This window comes from Fukomys damarensis, unplaced genomic scaffold (genome assembly GCF_012274545.1).
Source record: "Fukomys damarensis isolate Sample0158 unplaced genomic scaffold, DMR_v1.0_HiC HiC_scaffold_10, whole genome shotgun sequence".
In the NCBI taxonomy this organism is placed as follows: domain Eukaryota; kingdom Metazoa; phylum Chordata; class Mammalia; order Rodentia; family Bathyergidae; genus Fukomys; species Fukomys damarensis.
The window spans coordinates 5582105-5600168 of record NW_022900922.1 but is presented as its reverse complement, the minus strand read 5'-3'; the positions used below and the strand labels follow the sequence as shown (position 1 = coordinate 5600168).

Genomic DNA, 18064 nt, shown 5'->3' with positions numbered 1-18064 from the left:
TAGTACCGGGGTTAGACCCACAAAAGAAAAAAAATTGTACTAATACGAGTATAAATTAACTTTTAAAGAAAAAAGAACCTGATTGCAAGTACAGGTATTCTGAGTTAAAAGATTCCTTTGATGATTATGTATTTAAAGAATTAGTGAGTTGTCACAAAGGCATTCAAAGAACCATCATTTGCCAAACATTAAGAATTTGGGCCCTGAGCCTTACTGTCAATCCTTCTACTCATTGTAAAGCTAGAGACTGTCAAACCCAGTTGTACCTGTTTTTGGTAAGGATAGCTCATTACCCGTTTTAACTATGTTTTGTGATGCAAATAGGACAGCTGATTTGGTTGAAGGTGCCTAGGAGTAGAAATGTCAAATTTGGCACTGTGTATTATTAATTCACTGGTCATCGTTAAGCATTACTGGGAACCGAAAGAGCTACCAGCCACAGAAGATCTGATCTGGGTCTTCAGTGCTAAGACAAAATTTGCATTGAACTGCAGCTTGCCATCTGTGTTAAATAACTGTTACATTTTGTAGCAAATAAAGATGGGTGAAAAAAAGGCCAGTAGGTTCAAATTGAGAACAAACAAAAGTATTTTGTTTAAAAACTGTGAGGAATGTTCAGGCAGTTTGAAGCTGGCAAAAGAGAATAATAAAGTTTGAGAATTGCTACTTCAGGTAGAGAGAGGTGAGTACACTTTTTGGTTTATGTTTGCAGTTTCATTTGGGCCATTTTTGTTTTGTAATTGAAATTCATACCACTAATTACCAGAAAGTTATGGTTTGTCCCTTCATTGTGATTTTTGAAAAGCGGATTCCAATTTTAGATGTAATTTAATTATACTTTTTCCCCCTTTAAAAAAGGTGTTGCCATTTTTATAGTGGAAGTCAATACAAAAATAATAACTTGAAAGAAATCTGAATTTTAACACATTTCTGTATAGTGTGGGAGATTAGGGTATGGGAATTAGAGTCGTAGACCTGTCACTTCAAAGGTACATCATCTCATGTAAATCACTGTACGTTTTTTCTTTGTAAAATTGGAGAGAATTATAAATTCAAGTTTGTTTATTCAGTGAATATTAGATGCCTTCTGTGTACCCCCAGAATTTGAGTTAGTTACCTTGTTTTCATCAAGTGGATGAGTCTTTGAAGCTATGTAAGGGAGCTACGTAAAACCCAGAAGATACCTTCCCCGGTCTGCCCCCCGCCCCCCCAACTTGACTTTGGCGGAGTCAGGGCAAGTTTCCCTGAAGGATGAGGCAGGAGGTGGGTGTGGGGGAATGAGAAACCTTGAGGGTGAGAAAAGACCATATATTCAGTAGCAGAACTGAGGAAATTATTGTAGAAGTTGCATAAGAATGTTTATGTATTAGTTCCCTATGTTGCCTATAAGCAATTGTCTTTTTTTTGGCAGGTGCATTTGGGATTAAACCCAGGGCCTTCACATTGAGCTGATATATCCCCAGCTCTTTTTATTTTGAGTCTAAGTTGCTGTGTTGCCATGTTGCTCTTGAACTTGGTACCCTCCTGCCCCAGCCTCTCAGTGTGGGAATTACAGAAGTAGATTCCATGCTTAGCTATTGTTGGATTATCAAGAGAAGCACCATTTTCTAGTCATCTGAATGAAGTGGCTTGCTTTTGTTTCCTAGTCATCACAGAAAGGGAGTCAGCCTGCTGGAGCCTGACCATATTTGACCTGCAAGTGATTCCCTGAACACTTTGGTGCCTACTTTTATACACGTTAGTTTACCTGTTATTTTTATGGCTCTAAAACTGGGATTAAATATTATGTATTTAATAATCAGACTATTTTAATTCTTTGATTTCTTTACAAATATATCTGGGTAGTGTTTTGATTGAATTTTCCTTTTGAGGAGTTTAAACTGCCTTATTTAAGATGCACACTCCTTGCAAAATTGTAAAACAAAAATGTTTAATAAATATACAGCTGTTTTCATTTGCTATAGAAAGATCAAGATTGACTCCAGGGTTTATGTTTTATTTTGTTGGTTTTGCTCTAAAGAGATAATTTAGTTACTTTGTGATAGAGGTACTACACATTGCACCTGTATCTTGCTGACATTGATAGGAATGTAGAAAAAGTTAAAATTTTATCCTGGAATTTCCTTTCACTGAATCAGCAAGTAAACTAAAAATATTTGAGTACTGTTTTTCATGAAATAAGTGAAAGAATATTATTTTAAAGCTTCTTAGTATGTTAATTTTGCAGTTAGTAATGTTATAGATCAGTGATGGCAAATTAATACTTTTTGTGGAATTAATACAGTATTATGTCCCTTGGCTCTCTAAGCTTTTTGTTTTTATTTACTCTTGTTTGAATTTTGGACATTTTAATGCTTATTAGTGTATCTAGTAAGAAATAAAATATTGGCAAGTCAGTCACAATAGGGAAAAATTGAATAGCAGTGAAGACCCAAATTTATAAAGAAATTTGTGGATAGCTGTAATTGGCTATCCAATTATATATTGGCTATGTAATTATATTGACACAAATTATTAAAAATTAGAAATCTGTCTCACCTGTTACTTTTTTTTTAAGGTTTGATTGGTTTTAAAAAAAATAACTCCTTTCCTTTGCCTCTTTTTTTTTCCCCTTAAGACAAGTTCAGGTTCAGGCTGGCTTTGAACTTATTGTTTAGTCCCTGCTGGCCATGATTTTGTGATTCTCTTGCCTCAGCCTCTAAGAGCTGGGATTATAAGCATGCATCAACATGCCTTGCTTCTTCCTATTTTTTAAAAAATTAGTTTGGGGTTATATATTCTTGTACTATTTTGTTGTTTTTACTTAAGAAATTTTAATACAAATGAGAATCAAGACCTATCATGTAAAGGTACAGGATCCCAATAATGAATGTAATTGTATTGTATACCTAGATTGTCCCAATAAACTCAATAAAAATAAAAAATTTTAATACAAATGAGAATCAAGACCTATCATGTAAAGGTACAGGATCCCAATAATGAATGTAATTGTATTGTATACCTAGATTGTCCCAATAAACTCAATAAAAATAAAAAATTTTAATACAAAGTATATTCTTGACTTATCAAAGTATAATATTAATTGAGACTTTTCCTTTTTTCTGGACAATGGAAGACCTTTAAAAACATTTTGTTCAGCCAGGTGTGGTGGTGCACACCCGTAAGGCCAGCATTTGAGAGGCGGAAGCCGGGAGGGTTGCCGTGAGTTCGAGGTCAGCGTGAACTACATAGTGAAACCTGGTCTCAGAAACAACAAAAATATATGTTTAGTTTAATTTTTATCCTTCCTTAATGATTATCATGTTTTAAAATGCATAGATGGGAAAAAACCTACAGACATACAGTATTTCTATTGTTTTTACTATTATTATTCTGTTGCACTTACTGCCTATTCTTTTCCTCATTCCTTCCTGTGTTACTAACCTTCCTCATGGAATAATTTCTTTCTGCCTGAAATATTTTCTGCCCTTTAGTATTTTCTTTAGAGTGGATCTAATATTGACAGATGTTCTTTTTGTCTGTCTGTGAATATCTATTTCACCTACATTCTTGAGAAATTGGTGAACATCTGTATATATCTTAATCACTATATATGTTCTTTGGAGAGCTTTTATTTTGACTTCTGTGTTTCTATTTAGAAATCATCTACAGTTTATTGCTTCTTTGTTGATAATTTGTTTCTTTTTCCAGCTACTTTTAAGATTTTCCTTTTGCCTTTGGATTTTGATGATTCTGTCTCCTCCCTCTTTTTGTCTTTTCTTTACTATTTTCCCCCTTTCTTCTCTCCCTTCTCCCCCTTTCCTCTTCCTCCCTTTCCTCTTCCTCTCTTATTGCTCGAGTTCTACATTTAGACACCATGACTTGATGTCTTTCATCAGTTTTGGAAAGTTCTCAGCCTTCATTACTTGGTTTTCCTATTTATTCTCTTGCTTATTAATTTTTCTGGGAGCTCAATTGTACAATGTTAGATCTTCCCACTGTAATTCACCTCTTATTTTTTTCATTCTTATGTTTCTTTTTTGTTCTGAATATTTTTATCTGGGCTGTCTACTAGTTTACTAAGTATCCAGCTTAATTGAATCCTGCTTTTAAATATATTTCTGGGGTTTTAAATTTTGGTCATTATGCTTTTCACTTTTATAATTTTATTTTGGTTCTTTTTCAGATACACTGTGCTGCTTTTTATGGTTTCTACTTCTGTATCAAAAATTTCCAGCTTTGCACATTTCTCTTTAGACATAATAAACATGGTAACTCTACCCTGGAGTAATATTTTTTTCTTATTTATCAAAAAGTTTCATGGTGTTTGAAAAAGCAGTCTTAGAAGTAATTATTTAGAATTATTTAGAAGGTTTGGGTAAAGCTATAAGGATTTTTTTCCACTGCTTTGCCAAATACTTTGGATCACTTTTATCCAAATGGAGAATTTTTCTTTTGAGAGACTATGTAAGGGGCAAGGAGTGGTTTTATTTATTTTCAGGTTTCCCCCTACCCTTCAACCTTATGGGATTCATTTTTTTTTTTTTTTTTTTTTTTATTGAGGTCTTCTTCCAAAGCAGAGGAAAGCTTATTCGGTGGATTCTTGTATTCTGACATTTTGTCCTTTTAGCTTTCAAGGCAATTTAGTCTCCCAGACACCTGTTTGATGAGGCAGACACTTCCTGGAATAAAGAATCCCCAGGGTGCTGTGCTTTCCTCTCTCTCTTGTTTTCTTGTTCTCTCTTGGACTTGGTGTTGTTTGGTTACTCATTGTTAGGTTAGTTCTTTGATACTATTATCTCCTTTCTTTTTTTGAAAAAAATTAAAGAATAATAGTCACTAATCTTCAATGTGCATCCTAAAGAATTTTTATAAATATAGTTAGCTATGTAGTAATACTCAGTTCAACATATAGAACAGTTTTGGGACCCCAGAAGCCTCTGTCACACTCTTCCCCAGTAATTGCCATCTTCCCTTCTTGCCTCTAGTCACAATGACTCTTCTGTCCCTATAGAGTAGTTCTGCATGAAAGATAGTATATTGTATATAGTTTTTTTTGCATCTGACATCTTTCAGTATTGTATCTTGTTGAATTTCAGGTATGCTGTGCGTGTTTCTTTTATTGCCCACTACTTGTTCTAGTTATTGTGGCTGCAAAAAAATTGCCTCAAAACTCAGTGACTTAAAACTGACTTATTTTGCAAATCTGCAACGTTGGCAATGCCTGTCTCTGCTTCATTTAGTTTCAGGTAGAGCTGATGGACGATTGGGCCTAGTACTCTGAAGGCTTTCTAACATGTCTGGTATTCAATGATGGGACATCTGAATGTGGCGGTGTAGTAAGTATGGCCTGAGCTTGCACAGCATAATTAATGTGGCTGATTCCAAAGGGGAAGAAAGAGGAGTAGTAGATGGGTTAGGGGAGAGTGTGAGCCAGACAGAAGCTGTGCTGGTTTTTATTACTTAGCCTCTGACTTTATGTGGTATTATTTCTCTTGCTTATTGTTCTTTGAGGCAGTAATGTAAGCCTACTCTTTAAAAAAGAGGAAGTGGATTCTGCTTCTTACGAGGAGAGACAAGATTCCTTTGGAAGAGCATGTAGGACCAGATATATTGTAGTGTCCATTATTGGAAAATACTGTCTGCTTGTGGGAGCCAAATACATGAATATATCGCAATTTATCCATTCTACTTTTAATAGATTTTTGAGTTCTCAGTTTTTTGGCTACTATAATAAAGTTGCTGTGAACCTTCTTACATATCTTTAGGAATAAAACTTTTTACTAACAGACAAATTTAACTTTAGCAGTTACTCAGCAAAACATTTTTTAAAGTGTTAATACCAGTTTATATCCCTGATGTTTTTTAATTATTTAAAACTGTACTTATTGTGTATCTTTTGCTCAGCTCTTTGTCTTCAAGCAAGAGGGTTGATCTGTAACAACTGGTTTATCTTTGTTGAAAATGCAGGTCAGGTATTTTGTCTTTTATGTAACTTACATTTTTTTTACTTGATGCTTAGTTATTGGAAAATAGAGCCTGAGTTTTAAAGCAGCATTTTAAAATACGTGTTCAAATTAGTATTCAGACTACATACTAGTTGCTGAGAAGAAATTTGTTTTACAAATTGTCTTTTGGAAATACTAAGTCCTACTTCTTAACAATTTATATCACATTCTGTTTGTGACTCCATAATTTATTATCAGTTTGAATTCTAAGCTTATTTACTAGACCTTCTTGGGAAATATTTTCTGACTATAACAAAAATTTTCCTCTAAGACTAATGATTTGTCCTCACTGAGGATTGACTATAGAGTGCCATCTTGATTTTCCCCTCAAAAGTCTGATTACCTTTGAATACTTCTTTGTTAGCAGTCACGATGACTTTATGTTGTGTTCGATCTACCCTGCCCCTTTAAAAATTTTTTTAGATCAGTTTTAGCTCATACTTGTTTTACTGTAATAATTTACTGGTTGATCATCTAGTTATACCCATTTAATTAAGTTAAACTCCGAAATAATACAGTGGAAAAGAGAGTTATAAAATTGTGTTTCAGTTCCCTTATTTATGAGATGGGAAATGGATCAGTACTAATTTATGTGTCAATAATCTGAGATACTTAGTTTATTAAGGCACTGTATTTGGAATAATCCCATGAACATTCCAGTGGTAGGTAAGTTGGGAATTTTAACTGACTTTAAAGTAAAAACTGAGTGTCAGAGAAATGAAGTAACTTGATGTAAATTCCTTGAACTGATTAATGGCTATAACATGTTTACATCTAATATTTTTTGTATGTTGAGTGATTTCTTTACAAGGCTTGCATTCTACCGCTACTCCTCTAAGAGGTTTGCCATCACTGGTCTACCCCCATCTTATCCTTCCAATTTTACTGACATTCTCTCTTCAACTCCGTGTGTTTATACCCCTTGGCTTATCACTTTGCTTGTTTCCATTCAGTGTAGAGCCTTGGAATGAGCTGAGTGAGCCTGTGTTGGCTTGACTCCAATTTCGCTCAAGTTTCCTTTAGTATGTTTGTTCTGAATGTGTTTTGTTGGTTACAGGATGGCTGGGACCAAGTTGTCCTGATTTGTTGTAAACCACAGGAGTAGTTTTTGCATGTTGTAAAGCTGAATTAATATTTAATAAATTGACAAATACATTCTGTGTTTAGAAGCTAACTAGATAAACATTCCTTGAAGATGGGTCTTGGAATTGTCTGCTTTTTAAATAGATTCCCTCTTGGTGTCCTCTATAGCATTCATTATTACAGTTGACAGTCTCGAGTTTTTAACTGACTCTGAATGATGTTAGGCTCTTGAGAACCAGAGATATTCACCATTTTAACTGTTATCTGTAGAGCTTAGGCATTATGTACGGTTCTGATATGATTTATCAATTGCATAAGGCAAATACTATAAGCCACTTTTCTGTGGGTAGTACTGAGCCCAGGGCTTTCACACTGAGCTGCTTCCTCATTCATTCATTCATGTATTTAAGACCGGGTCTTGCGTTATAAGTGACTTTTTTTTTTGTTCTGGGGATCAAACTTGGGACCTTGCACTTGCTGCGCAGGCAGTGGCACCACTAAGCTACATCCTTGGCCCTGTAAACTACTTTTGAAAGGCACTCTTTAACTGATAAAACCAAAGAAGACTTGGAAAGAACATTTGCTTTTCTAAATACAGTACCTGCAAGTTGGCATGTTGGCCAGGGTAAAACTACTAGAACTTGATAAGTCCTTCTGGAAACCCAACTTAAATTCTATCTGCGGAAGGAGAAATTGGACTTCATTCTAATCTCATGCTTCATTAACATACATGTGTAAACAAATTGATGAAACTGAAAGATTTCTCAGTTTGCATCACATTCTTTGATCTTATTAGCAGAAGTATTTTGTTTGTTTTTTATTTTTCAGTACCGGGGATTGAACTCGGGTCCTTGTGCTTGCAAGGCAGGCTGCTGAACCGCTGAGCTAAATCCCTGGCCCAGGAAGTATTTTGTTGATTTAGTGTAGAGGATAACCTTTCACTCTAGCAGTGACAGATTTGCTATACTTCTATTGTGCTTGGAAAGTTATTGAAATTGTGGGAATTTAGTATTGTATTTTATGGAGTATAAATTGCAGAAAGAGCATTATTTAAAGAAAGCCTGAGAATTGTGAAACTACAGTGGCGTGGCCTTTTCTTAAATTAGAGCAAGACATTTATTGGTACATTTTAGATGTACATAACACTCATCTAAGGAAATTTGCAACTGTACACGACACCTCTTGTCTCTTTTTTCCCCAACCTTCCCTTAAGCCCCCTCCTTGCCCAATGTACAAAAGCTTTGTTTCCATTTTAGACCTCCTGTGTCAATGAAAAGTGACTTTAAAACTGGCTGTAGTTGTTTCTTTATTTAGAATGAGAAGGCTTTATTGGGGAATCTGCCCTGACATACTTAGGTGAATCTGAATTAAGAAAGAAAGGTACTAGAATGACTACAGAGTAAATTCCAAGAGGTTACTGTCTGTCTGCTGTGACTAGAATACTGTTTGATTCCTGAGAGCTGCTCAGTAAATGTTTGTTGATTTCATAGTAAGTTTGTATATTATTTGTCTGTTTTAAGTTTACAATCTGTGCTATAATCATTTAAGTATTGGTTTATAAGCCTAAAAGGAAATAAATTTAATGGATGAGGCACTGCTTTTTTTTTTTTTTTATGTTTTTAACAAACCTTTATATATATTTTTTTTTATTGAGTTTATTGGTACATTTAGGGATACAGTACAGTTACATTCATTGTTGGGATCATGTACCTTTACATGGCAAGTCTTGATTCTCATTTTTTCCCCTTACCTCTGCCCTCCCTTCACCCCCTCCTCCCCTCCCCATCTACAAACACTTTATTTTCATCTTTTCATTCTCTCACATTTTTTTCTTTTCCCTTTTTGTTCTTCCCCTACGTATCACAACTTCCCTACACCTTTAGCTCCTTTCCTCCCATTTCTAAATGTCAGTAATCTTATTAGAATCTTATGCATTGTTGCAGAATATTCACACCAGGGTGCTTTTTTGTTTTTGACAATTCTTTCTTGTTGACTGTAACATTATGTAAAGTACATTGTAGAGTGATCTTTATTAATTTTATTTGTGACATTTTAAATTGACTCAAGAGTCTGTTACATGTAAAAGAACAATGCAGTCAGTTATTATTAAGCATTTAATTTTCTTTTTCCAGTGCTGGGATTGACTTTGTACTAAGTCACAACTCCACCTCCCCCGCCTTTTTTTTCAAGTGCATAATGATCACATTCCATTTGGGGAGTTGGCACAGGTAGATATTTTCCTAATATCTAGCCCTTTAATTTTTTTTTTTTTTTTAAATTTAGAGATGGGGTCTTACTGAGTCACTCGGTTGTCTAGGCTGGATTTGAACTTGGGATCCTTTTGCCTCAGCCTCCCAGAGTGCTGGGATTACAGCCATCCAGCGCCATAACCAACTCTATAATTTTTTGCAATTACAATTCTTTCTCTCCCCTCTTGATACCTCCCAGTCCTGTTTTGGTGATGGGATTGGGGGGAGGGGAGTGGCAGTTGAACAGGTAGTTTGGGAAAACCGGCTGGGGGACTTTATACTAGAAAATGAGCTAGGATTATAGAGCTGTGAAGGTGAGATCAGAAGCTTCAGTGGTCAGACAGCTGAGACCAGACAGCACACATGATACAACTCTTGGAATTGTCAGCTGCTTCTATACATGGATAAATCATTTCACATAAAAACTGTCTTGCAATTTGTGGTAGAACTGGATATCACTTGTATTTGTCTTTTACTTTTAAGGAATAAATGAGTTGCTACAACTCTTTCTGCCTCTTAATTATGGCTTAAAGGTTGTAACTGCATTTAATTCCTTTAAACCTGGTTACATATACTTTTGTTACTTTTATTTATAGCAGTTTTCTTTCTGAGTTTTGTGGGAAAGTGTTTGCTTTTTCATATTAGAATACTATAAAATCAAACATTTATACAGAAAACTGTGACATATATTTGCATAAAGACTAACATAATGACATCCACCCCATCCTCTCCATCAGTTTAAGTAATAGAACATTACCATCCCTCCTGGATGACCTCTCCCTGCCCCATCCTAATGCTGGTTTGAGGAAACCATCAGCCTCAAAGGTGTGGTCTGGCATTCCCTTGCTTTTTTATAGAGTAACTTCCATGTGTAGATATCCCTAAACAATGCATTGTTAACTTTATTTTGTAATATTATATAGATGATACCATTTATCATTGGCATTATGTCATTGTATATATGTACATGTATAAATATAGTAAATATCACTGTTGGTGTTTATGAGATTTGTTTATATACATTTGGTTCATTTTACTGCTTAATATTTGATTCTATAAAGATGACATAATATTCACTCTTCTGATGAAAATTCCAGTTTTTTACTGTTACAACATTGCTTGGGCATTTTGAGTATATACCATAGTACATGTGAATTTCTAGAGTCATATCTCTTTTGTTGTTTGCCTAATACATATTTTTAATGCTTTTATTTCTAATCTATGTGTTTTACTGCTTTAGGTGTGTTTATGAATAATATGTGGCTAGATTTTTAAATGCAGTTGTTTTAACTTGAAAATTTATTTTTAAAGTTAATATCTTTACTCTCTGTTAGTCATATTTGGTTGTAATAATGCATGTAACAAATGCAACACTTCAGTGGCGTACCACAAAAATTTGTTTATAGCTCATAGGTCTGCAGTCTACAGAGTTTGATGGGATTTGGTTATGTGAATTAGTGTATTTGTTATCTTGTTGTCGTGATGACAAAATACCTGACATAAACAACTTAAGGGAGAAAAGATTTATTTTGGCCCACAGTTTCAGAAATTTCAGTCCATAGCTGGCCAGCTCCATTACTCTCAGGTCCATGGCAAGGCAGAATCATGGTGGAGGAAAACTGCTCATTCCTGGCCAGGGATAAGATATATCTTTTAAAGGCACACGTGCAGAGACCCACTAGATCTCACCTCCTAATAGCTTATCTGTGTATGAACTATCAGTGGATAATCTACCGATGGGTTAGAGCCTTCACAATCCAGCCATCTCTGCAGCTACCTCTTAGTCCAAGTAAGCTGAGAATCAAGATTAACCCTTGGGGGCGGGGGTTGTAGCTCAGTGGTTCCACCGCCTGCTTCACAAGCCCAAGATCCTGAGTTCCATTCCTGGTAACACACACACACACACACACACACACACACACACACACAGATTAACCCTTGGAATTGGCTAGCAGCCTGGGCTGTACATTTGTCTTGGTGCAGTGCATGAGAATGCAGGCGAACTTTGTGGTTTTAACGACCTCTGGTTGGAACTGATGTAATCAGTCCACATTCCAACAAGGCATATGGCTACATCCCAGTGTCAAAGTGTTTGAAAATGAGGTTAAATAAATTTTTGTAGAAATATCCCAGTACTGTATACCTCTTCTGCAAAATTGTGGATTTATCACACATTATGTTTTCTCTTTTGAATGAGGTGCAAAGCAGAAAGTAATAATTTTTTTCTTTCTTTGTCCAGTGGGAAAGGGTAGTATTTAGTGTAGGAGGCAGGAAATTTGAACACACTTTTTTTTTCTTAATGTACTACTGAAATGCCTTTTTGCTTAAATGAATTGATATATTAATTTGAAAGCATGTAGTGAGAATTTGTCTTTTGAAGCTGTGATTAGAATAAAGAATCTTGAACAAGTGACTTCACTTATAAGTCATTTATAAATGTTTCTAAGAACTTCTTCATGACATTTTACATTATTTCTAACACATGTTGTGTATTTGTAAACTATAAGACCCCTGTGCATTTATGTATTATCTGTGATGGTAGCATTATAAATAGTGTTTATAAGTTTCATTATTTTAATATTTTCTGAAGGAAGTATTTTAGTGTTGAGAAAGCTCTTATTTTTTGTGGTACTATGACTTAAAACTCAAGGAGGCTGTACCACTGAGCTATATCCCTACCTCTGTCCCCCTTTTTAGACAAGATTTCCTTAAGTTGCCTGGGCTGGCCTTGAACTTGTGATCTTCCTACCTTAGCTTCTCGAATTGCTAGGATTACAGGTGGGCACCACCTTACCCACTGCAGTGATGAGAATACTTTTGCTGTGTTAAAAGGTTAAATCCTTTAATAAGTATTTGTTCTGCTCCTCTTGGTTATGGGGAGGAAGCGGGTATTATATAGTACTTTGATGTTACATTTGGGAATTTTAAAATTAAGATAAAAATGTCGATACGAATATGAACAAGGAGGGAAAAGTCCCTAAGCGAAGAAACTAGACTGTAAAAGTATAAATGTTAGTGGGCTCCTGGGTCATCTTTAAACATTTAATCTACTTTGTATACTTGTAACACAGAACTGGCATTCTTACTCATTGTGCTCTGTGTCAGGCTGTTCCACCTCAGATCCCAAGAGGGAAAGCAAATCTAATGGACTCAAGTCAGGCTCCATCAAGAAAGTTGATTTATCATAAGAAACTTCCATTGTGTATTCTGAAACTAATATGTGGGTTATATATTGTTTTTGATTTTCTATAAAACTTCTAATTTCTCTGGAATAACTGGATTATCTGGAAATGGAAATCATTTACTAATGCATAGATAATGATGAAAGTATGTGGGTTGGGGGTTGGTGATTATGTGGCAGAACTGTGATTATATGCCACTGCTGATTATAGTGTATGAACTAAAGTGCTGATGCAAGCTTTCATTTTGTAAACGTGTACTTCTTACATATATTACGTGACATGAGTAAAGTATAAGGAGGAGGCTAGCATTATTTCTTAAAGAATTGTTACCTTAACTATGTTTCAAATGCAGGAAGCCTTATTATTATGTCATTTTTGTAATTGATTTAGAAAAATAACTATTACCTTTTGTGAGTGCAAGAACTCCTTTTTAAAACTTCTTTTGAGAAGTAACTTACTGATTTATGAAGGATGCTTTACACAAAGTAGCACAACTGTGAATTTTTTATCAAGTCTGATCTTTTTAGTAGAACTTTATTAGATTTAGGCAGGCATTCATACATCCATTGTTATATTTAAATATAGCATTAGTAGTACAGAAATGCCTCATTAAAAAACCCAGTAATCAAGAGAGAAAGTTATAGTGTAAATCTTAGCAATATGGTTAATATTAGGATTGAGTTTGTGTTAATACTAGTACAAAATGATGCTTTGTACTCAAGTGAAAGGAACTAAATAAAAATTTTAGTGTATTAAATATATTTTAGAATTTAGGTAAAATGTCTTGCAAAGAAACATGCTTCATTCATGTGATTGCGTAAATGTAGGACTATAGTATTACAGAGAAGTTTTTTCTTTGTACATTGCTATTTATCTTGGTTTTCTTGTTTATTTTACAATGGACCTATATTACATTTATAATGAAGACAGTGTCCATTGGAGAAAGTCTGTAGTAATGACTTTTATGATCTTTACGCGATCTTTTATATAAATCATTTAGATTTACCCTAGATGGAGTGCTTTCTTTCTCTGACATAGTTGGGAATGGGAAAGGAAGAAGTTTTTAGTACTGAAGACAAAGGGCACCTCTTAATATGTTTCTGTAGAATTACTTTTGAAGTAACTTGTTTGAGAAAAAAGGAATGTGAGTTGAATCATCATTTTCTTGGGTTTTTTTTTTGAGACAGGGTCTCACTATGTAGTTGAGACTGACCTGGAACTCACTATGTAGCCCAGGCTGGTCTTGAACTCACAGTGATCCTCCTGCCTCAGCCTCCCAAGTGCTGGGATTACAGGCGTGCGCCAACATGCCCAGCTTGAATCATCACTTTTTAGAGATTAATAATCTTTTATATTTAGTGGATGATGATGGGTTCTTCTGAGAATAAAAAAAGTTTTGAAATGAAAGTTTCTTCCTTTTAAAAAACTTTATTTTCAATATTGACCTTTAGAACATACTATTTCTTTCTCTTTTGTTTCCAGAAATAGGACATGTATTCCTCTGAGAAACCTTGGACAGCAGATTTTGGTTTAATATCTGATTGGGACAACATACAGAGACATTTCCAGTCATGAGTAAGTGTGTGTCTTTTGTTTCAGTTATCGCAAGAACATCTGCAGTGTTGTACTTAAAGAGAAATTGTGTTACTGGAGAAATTGGACTATGTCACTTTTTTAGAGATTGAATAATCTGATTCTTTCCATCACTGCATGCTTGTTTCTATTTAAATGAATAGATACTTTTTGACTTGATTTATTCTAAGAAGTTAGATGTGATGAGGAAATCTGAATTATTTCTTGGCTGTTATAATTCTGTCATTTAAAAGTTTTTTGTTGATAAGCCATTGAAGAATGACTTAAAAAATACAAATGGGGAATATTGCAGTTGTCAAAATTGCGAGAGATTTTTATTGTATGAAATGTAATCATTGGGTGGCATGGATTAATATATTTAAGCAAAACAGAAATCTTCCTGCAATGCCTTTGGTGGAACAGGGAACCGAGGCTATCTTGAATTCAACCAAATCTGATAAAGATAAGATGTTGGGGACATCACAGATTTAGTCAATCAGCTGGCGTTAGGTCAGCAACTTCTTAAAAGCTGTAGCCTTAGGACTGTTAGCAGAAGACTTTTGCACTGTTTTATTCTAGAGAAAGTCTGCTGTCCCAGTTCCTGATTTTTAGCAAAGAGGCTGGCTATGTTGATCTTGCTTAGTATGGAACACTTTTATTTACAGTTTATTTACAGTTACTCTAGGTGATACAGGGGGAATAAGTGTAACTCCCAACCTGCTAGATGTCAGATTTGTAGAGGTTGAAGAATGAGTTCTAAGGAACAATGAAGGAATGGAGGTTAAGAGTAGGAAAACTTTATTTAGAGAGAGAGCTCTTGAGAGATAGAAGGGGACTCAAAAGTGGTTTGCTATGGACCCCACTTTACAGAAGAAATTTTATAGAGTAAAATCACGAGGTGGGTACAGTGTGGGTCAAAACTGATCAACCAAGAAGATACTTGGCAATACTGATCCAGTGTTTTGCAAGCTCAAGGACCCGAGTTCGATCTCCGGTACCAAAAAAAAAAAAAAAAAAAAAAAAAAATTGATCCAGTGGGGAAGCAGGTCACATAGCAAGTGCACATGGAAAGAACAAGGACTTTCTTAGGAAGAGGTGAATCAGTAGGTCCTGGTCACCCACTGGGGTGACTGATGTCTATCTAGACTTTATTGTACCAGGTGGTACCAGTTATAGTATGTTGCTTATCTATCCCTGGGGAGGCACGCAGGCCTAGTCATTTTATCTTGATCTAGAGGCCTGATCTTCAACAGATGTGCCTCCAGCCACAGTTATGTGTTCTCATCTTCTGTACCGACTCCCCTGAGGGGCTAGCCCTGTCTGACTGCCTATAATTTTTCTACCTGACTTAGCTGTCTATAGTACAAGGGTCAAACTTCCTGCTGCTTTTTCCTGCTTTGGGGCCCAAACTAGCTTCAGCTTGTCTCATACTTCATATTCCTGTTACATTTCTGGTCCATAGAGATAAGTAACATGTTTAGGGACATAGATATGTCATTTTAGTGGTTTGTTTTCATATTTTATCTGTTAAAATATCTGTCTGATTCTGTGTGTTTGTTAAGAACTAAGAGCTGCAGAGAATGAGCAGTGCCATTGGAATTTAAGTACTGGTATTAGCATAAAGCCCAGACTCCTTACTTAATATTTAAAATTCTTTACAAGTCAGCTTCTGCTTAGCTTTCTAGTTCTTTGAACCCCTGCTTCCCCAATCCTGCATTCCTGTACCACTTCCCTTGCTAGGTGAGCTCCTTGCACTTCTCTGTGGCACCCTGCTCACCTTGTTCTAGTTAGTACCTGCCATACAACAGTAACATCACCTGTTGTTTGCACTTACCTTTCTCTAATCTGTGCTTCTTGAGGGCAAATATTATTTTATTCCTGCTGCCAAACGCCTATATTCTGGGCACTTAGATGCAAAGTGAATGTGCACTTTTGGGAGTTCTGCGTAATGGGCCTAGTATGGGGCAGCTATTCTGTGCATTAATATTTCTAGATGAAATTTGAGCTGTTTCCACGAGAGGGGGATGTGTACAGAGCACACAGGATAAAGTAAAGCATTCTGGATTGGTGGAGCTCTGTGTGAGAATGGTGTTATACTAAGTAGTTGATAATTCTCAATTATAGATTGAAAAGAGATTGTGAGAGAGAAAGCTGGAGGAGAGGAAGTCATGTTGCTAGTCATTTACCGTCTGGGAAGTTTGGATTTTATCTTACAATAAAATTGACGTGGCTCATGACGCTGTTAAAAGATTTCAGTTACATAAATAATTTAAGGTTACATTTTGGAAAAACTATTCTGACAAGTAGATGTTTTTGTGAGCTGTAAATTAAAAAGTCTGGGTTACATAGGCAGTATTTACTTTCCTAGTTTTGTTCTTAGATTTTAGCTTTTTAACTCCCTTTGAGTCATACTGTTAACATTTTTTTTCTTGCCGAGTTGATGATTTTTTTTCTAGCAGAAGACACTGTACTTGAGTAGACCACTGTAATGACAGGTTAGGGAGTATTAAAAAGGTCTGCTTTATTCTGTATTTTCTAGAGGGTTGTTAAGTCTTCTAGAAAGTGGGAATCGATCATACTAGAAATCTTGATTGTAGAAAAAAGATTTATGGGAGACTGATAAAGGTTTTAAAAAAAAGAGGAACATACATCAATAAATTTAGGTAGAATTTCTAAACCTAGATTTGGGTAAGAATGACGGATTAAGTAACATTTTTTCTTCAGTATTTTTCTAGAGATAATTGTATGTGTGGGTGAATTTATCTCTGCAGGATCTCGCAACCCTTTTCCCACTGTGAAACACATAGACAGTAGTCATTGTTGCGTAGAACATGGAATAAACAGATGAAACATGGAGGCAGCTGGTGCGACGTCTCAGGCCAGGCTGCCATGTATACTCGACCACTTTGAGAGGTTAGGGGATCACTTTCTTGACCTACATGACATGGTCTTGGGACAGTAGTTGGGTGCCGGAACTGTAAAGTCTACAGAATTTGTTAAATGCTTTTTGATGTTTTTCAGCTTTTACGCTAGCTGACATATGTTCTGTTGAATTCTAGGGCTAAATACTAATAATGTATTATATGATGCAATTATGATGTTATGAATTTCATTGTGGATTGTTAACTTTATTATAATCCACAAAATATCTTAATTTTCAGTACTTCTATTGTTGTTATTTGTTTTGTATTTGCATATTTTGCAGTACTTAACATTTACTTGATTTGTCCATTTTTGTTTTGTCAAATGATTGCCAAAGTTGAAACAAAGTTGTTATACTCAAAGTGTGGCTGTAATTTGAAACGGCTATCTTAAATCTTTAGTAGACAGTATAACAAGGACAATTCTGTAAAAGGCAGTGTTATATAAATGCTTATTTTGTTGGAAAATGCGTACACCTACTCAAAGTGATTAATTAGGGATGTACTTAGTTTTATTTTCTAAAGTTTTAAGTTGAACAAAACCATATTTGCTCTATTGTTAAATTTTAATCTCCTCTTTGGTATTTTTATGCTTTGTAAGAAAAGTTTTACTCTGTAATTAATGACATGTCCAAAGAGTCTTTTTGGATGTCAGCTCTCTTCTCCTGACTCCCAGTCCAGGAGTAAATCCATCACACTGGAGTGCTTGATTCTGCCCTCTGACCTAATATCGGGGTAAGATTTTTTGGAGGTCATTTCTATGTAGGAAACATCTCTCATTCAAGTGAGGAAGAAGAATGACTGAATAATTCTTGTGTAGTGCATTTATGGTTCTCTAATAGGAGTAAAGATTTTCCTGAGCTGGGGGCAGTGGACTAAGTTCATGCTGAAGTGTAAAGACCAATTTATATTTTTAATTTATATTTTAATTTTTATTAGCGACTAATACTATAAATAATTGAATAGACTACTAACTCCTTGGTGACATAAGGATTCTTCTAGTCTTTGTCAGCAGAAAAATTACTCTGCAAGTAAAAGACTTTCCTAAGTGGCCTATTAGGCCTATATGC

The 18064-nt window shown here is 35.2% G+C and overlaps 1 protein-coding gene across 3 annotated transcripts in view; it reads left to right on the top strand.

Annotated features, from left to right (window-relative positions):
• Positions 1–665: 665 nt before the first annotated feature.
• Positions 666–18064, top strand: part of Usp6nl (USP6 N-terminal like) — a 131580-nt gene continuing 114181 nt past the window's right edge. The window contains exons 1-2 of one of the 3 annotated variants that reach the window (XM_010621368.3): positions 666–682; positions 13984–14076. In XM_010621368.3, coding sequence (XP_010619670.1) covers positions 14073–14076 — 4 coding nt within the window. In that variant the 5' untranslated portion in view covers positions 666–682; positions 13984–14072. Of the gene's footprint in view, positions 683–5263; positions 5319–5930; positions 5950–13983; positions 14077–18064 lie in introns of those variants that run through there. The other 2 variants (XM_010621366.3, XM_033761825.1) reach the window with 2 other exon arrangements.